The sequence below is a fragment of the Coregonus lavaretus genome, assembly GCF_964263955.1.
Source record: "Coregonus lavaretus genome assembly, contig: HAP1_SCAFFOLD_2093, whole genome shotgun sequence".
NCBI lineage: Eukaryota > Metazoa > Chordata > Actinopteri > Salmoniformes > Salmonidae > Coregonus > Coregonus lavaretus.
In genome coordinates, this window is record NW_028157116.1 from 1 (window position 1) to 4,189 (window position 4,189).

The 4,189-nt window shown below is 45.2% G+C and overlaps 1 protein-coding gene across 2 annotated transcripts; it reads left to right on the top strand.

Annotated features, from left to right (window-relative positions):
* Positions 1-494: 494 nt before the first annotated feature.
* On the top strand, positions 495-2,588 carry LOC311125797 (histone-lysine N-methyltransferase EZH1-like). 2 transcript variants are annotated; one of them, XM_084199830.1, is made up of 6 exons: positions 495-791; positions 1,005-1,100; positions 1,269-1,350; positions 1,464-1,544; positions 1,648-1,732; positions 1,885-2,588. In XM_084199830.1, the coding sequence occupies exons 1-6, from the start codon at positions 594-596 to the stop codon at positions 1,943-1,945; spliced, it is 603 nt and encodes a 200-aa protein (XP_084055956.1). In that variant the 5' UTR covers positions 495-593; the 3' UTR covers positions 1,946-2,588. The 2 variants fall into 2 exon arrangements, with proteins under 2 accessions (XP_084055956.1, XP_084055957.1); XM_084199831.1 differs by having other exon boundaries at positions 1,648-1,779; positions 1,885-1,972.
* The last annotated feature ends 1,601 nt before the right edge of the window (positions 2,589-4,189 follow it).

The window sequence follows — 4,189 nt, forward strand, 5'->3', positions numbered from 1 at the left end:
AGGAATCAAAGAGATGTGACAGGCACAGTGCCTGAGCTACAACATCATCCATCCCTACGTTTATACCAGTCAGACTGCTACGACTAAACACTGCTCGATGATGCACACACACACAGCCACACAGACTGTAGGGAAGCACACTTAGGAAGGAGGAGAGACAAGACTAATGTTACTGCTCTAGTTAGGGAGTATTGTCCTCCAGCTAAACCTGTTGGAGACGAGAGGGACATTTAAGTTGTCTGCTGCTAATTTTCCTTCTTCCTCTGCCCAGAAGGCTTTCCATTACTCTCAGCACAGCTGCATTTCAGCATAGCTGTATTTCAGCATAGCTGCCAGCAGAGGTCAGTGATTGATGAGGTGCATTACAGAGCAGCAGCTTTTTTATCGTTGAGGCAGCGTTCATTAATGAAATGCGGTTGTCGTTCGCCACGCCGCCACAGAGAATTCTGTTAAAAAATAGTTTTCTAGTCCACTGAGGCATATAACTCGTATGGCCTCTCTGTTACCGCAGTATGTTTCTATGCTGTTTCTAAAAGTGACTATAAGCCTCTCTGCTGAACATTCCCCTGTCTGACTCTGAACACTGTCATGGGATGTTACGTTGTTCTCCAGGCCAGAACCGTTTCCCAGGCTGCCGCTGTAAGACCCAGTGCAACACCAAGCAGTGTCCCTGCTACCTGGCAGTAAGGGAGTGTGACCCAGATCTGTGTATGACCTGTGGAGCCGCAGACCACTGGGACAGCAAAGTAGTCTCCTGCAAGAACTGCAGCATCCAAAGGGGGCTGAAGAAGGTAGGCCAGTGGGTCATGTTCCAGTCCAATGAAATAGAAAATAGGAGCTGGTTTTACAGGTAGCTTGATAGCTGATGATGTGCTGTATCTGAATTTAGGTCAGTCAGAACCCATATTAACATGCACAGTTGTATTATTCTAGTGTTGTCTTGTCATTTTGAGTAAATGTCAGCCACCTTTAACCTCTGACCTGTAACCTCTGACCTCACCCAGCACCTCCTGCTGGCCCCCTCAAACGTGGCAGGATGGGGCACCTTCATCAAAGAGTCAGTTCAGAAGAATGAGTTCATCTCAGAGTACTGTGGGGAGGTGAGGCTACATACATAAAACTGTTGAATGTAGCTTTCTTTATCATGTTATGGGGTATAGTTGGGTGTGGGTGTTATACAGTATCAATATGTGTTTGTATTAATGGCTTTGTATTAATGTATAAAAAGTTTAGTCTGACCAGCACACTCTGAAACTGTCTGTCTGCAGCTGATCTCACAAGATGAGGCGGACCGACGGGGGAGGATCTACGACAAATACATGTCCAGCTTCCTCTTCAACCTGAACAATGGTAAAAATGATTCCTCAACACTCTGATGATGCACAGTTAACCCTTTAAAGGACATCACTGTCGATGTGTTCAGTGATCGCTGAGCTGACACTGTTCCTGTTATGTCTCAACAGACTTTGTCGTGGACGCCACACGGAAAGGGAATAAAATCAGATTTGCAAATCACTCGGTGAACCCAAACTGCTACGCTAAGGGTAGGATCACATAGACAAATACAAAGCCTGTTTTGTGGGATGGTTTGGTGACTTGTACAAATCAGTGATGTGATGGTTGACTGTGGGGCTGTTGTTGTTGCAGTGGTCATGGTGAATGGAGACCACCGCATCGGGATATTTGCCAAACGGGCTATCCTACAGGGGGAGGAGCTCTTCTTTGACTATAGGTAGAGCCTTGTGGCCATGGGAACACTGGAGCCTTTGATACAATACGGTATCGCAGTCCTTCCTTGGTTGTCTGTAATATTTGTGGGATGACTTGCATTTTTTACACTGATGCTTCACACTGTCCTGACTCCCTCTCTCCTGCCCCTTAAAGGTACAGCCAGGATGATGCCCTGAAGTATGTGGGGATCGAGAGAGAGATCGACATGGCCTAGCATTAACCTGCTGCATTTCAACCACCCGCACTGACCCCTTGCTGACTGACCCCCTCTCCTCCTCAGCCACCTGGTAACGCTTCTGCTCCTCCCCACAATGCCACAACAAACACAGAAGCTCTATTGGAATCTGAAACATTCACTGTGATGGAGGAGAATTAAAACGGCCGATCCATGTTACTGACTAGTCCCCATTGACAACAGTGCTGTGACTAAGTGGTCTTCTTCTCCCTTGGTGACATCATTTCCTCCTGCTACCACATCAGTGACATCACTTCCTCTCTCTGTATGATGCACTTCCCCACTGCTTTATCACTCACCTAGCGAAACTGTGTACGTGAAGCTTCTGGAAAGAAACAAGAAATTAGAATGGCAACAAAACCTACTATCTACAGTATATATTCAATGTATCGCTTATGCTGTACCATCAGCCTCATGGCATTGTTGTTATTTTTAACATGAAAACATGCTGTGTGTTATTCTCTCTGTATTTTTGTTACTGTACTCACATCTATTAACTATTGCTTGTTCTCTCAATGAGCAACGCTAGCTTTTAGCCTACAGTGTATCTATTAACAGTGCAAGACAGCGCATGTGTTGTCTTTTTGTTTAAAATTAACTGTAAGCACATTAGCAAGAGAATTAGCTTTTATTGTCAAATGCAGCTCTATGGAGGAACTCAGTATCCTGTCATGTTACTCAGAAAAAGCCTCTTCCTGGTAGCTGTTGGAGGCAATGCTAAACTCATGATAATGCTAAAGCTCTGTCTCTGTGGCTATAGCATCAACAACACCCCCTTCATACATAGTGAAATAACTTACTGTGCATTTATATCAATGTTCTTCAAAAAATATGCCGTACCGTACGAGAAACCGACTAACTGAATGTGAACTCTGAAGTGGTGGTTGGTGGGAGATCTCATTCCTCCTTTAGTTTGACAACTCTAGTCACCTGTGCCATTGGTACTCGGTGATATGTATACTTTATGAAGCATTTGCCATTCAGTTTACATGAGTGTCAGCTCCTCTAAATCCGAAAAGACTATATTCGTATATAAGAACCATGAACACACTATAGTCTTCCCTGAAAAAGCTGTAAGTGCCAAATGAATCTAAACAGAAAGAGAAGGGAAGTCATTATGATGTTTGTATTGTATATAATGGACAGGACTGTGTTACAGGTAACCTTTTTACGGTTATACTCGTCACGGAAAAGCAAATAGGAAAAATAAAATGTTTGACAAAATTTCAAATTTTCAAGTGCCCCACCTGGATGTTGTGTACATACAACCACCATCCGATCATGTTGTCACGCTATATAAAAGTGAATTGTGGAACTGACATCCAGGTCTGATATTCACCCAGGTTTTTATCCTTAAGTCCAAAACATTTACACCCACGACAAGATGAGATCTTTCTGCACGGAGATGACTGAAACAATATGGAATTTATCGTTATGTACAATATTTGCCTATGAAAATAAAACTTTATACATTATTACAATATGCATCTTGTCTTGAACACCATTGTCAGTCAGATATAATTCTGGTTTAAATATGGAATGTGGAAGTGCTATTTGGGGGGTGGGGGGTTAGGATGAGTCAGGGTTGAACATACCCTAGCCTCAACCACAACCCTTTTTTTTGGGGGGGGGGGGGGGGGTGTTGTTTTACCCCTTTTTCAAATCTTGTCTCATCACTGCAGATTCCCAACGGGCTCAGGAGGCGAAGGTCGAGTCATGCGTCTGCCAAACCGCGCTTCTTAACACCCTCCCGCTTAACCGGCCCGCCACAAGGAGTCGCTAGAGCGCGATGAGCCAAGTAAGGCCCCCCTGGAACAAACCCTCCCCTAACCCGGACGACGCTGGACCAATTGTGCGCCGCCCTATGGGACTCCCGATCACAGCCGGTTGTGACACAGCCCTGGAATGAACCCGGGTCTGTAGTGACGCCTCTAGCACTGCGATGCAGTGCCTTAGACCGCTGCGCCACTCGGGAGGCCCACAACCCTAACTTTAGCCTCAACCACAACCCTAACCCTAGCTTCATGACCACATCCCAGTTAAACACTAACCCTAGCCTCAACCCTAGCCCTAACCCTAGCTTCTTGTCCACATCCTGGTTCAACACTAACGCTAGCCTCAACCCTAACACTAACCATGGTTTATTGTACTTTACTCTTTGCACCCGTAAGGTGCTGGAGCTTGGCTTCAGGTAACTCCAACTTAATTTACCCACTGGTGTCA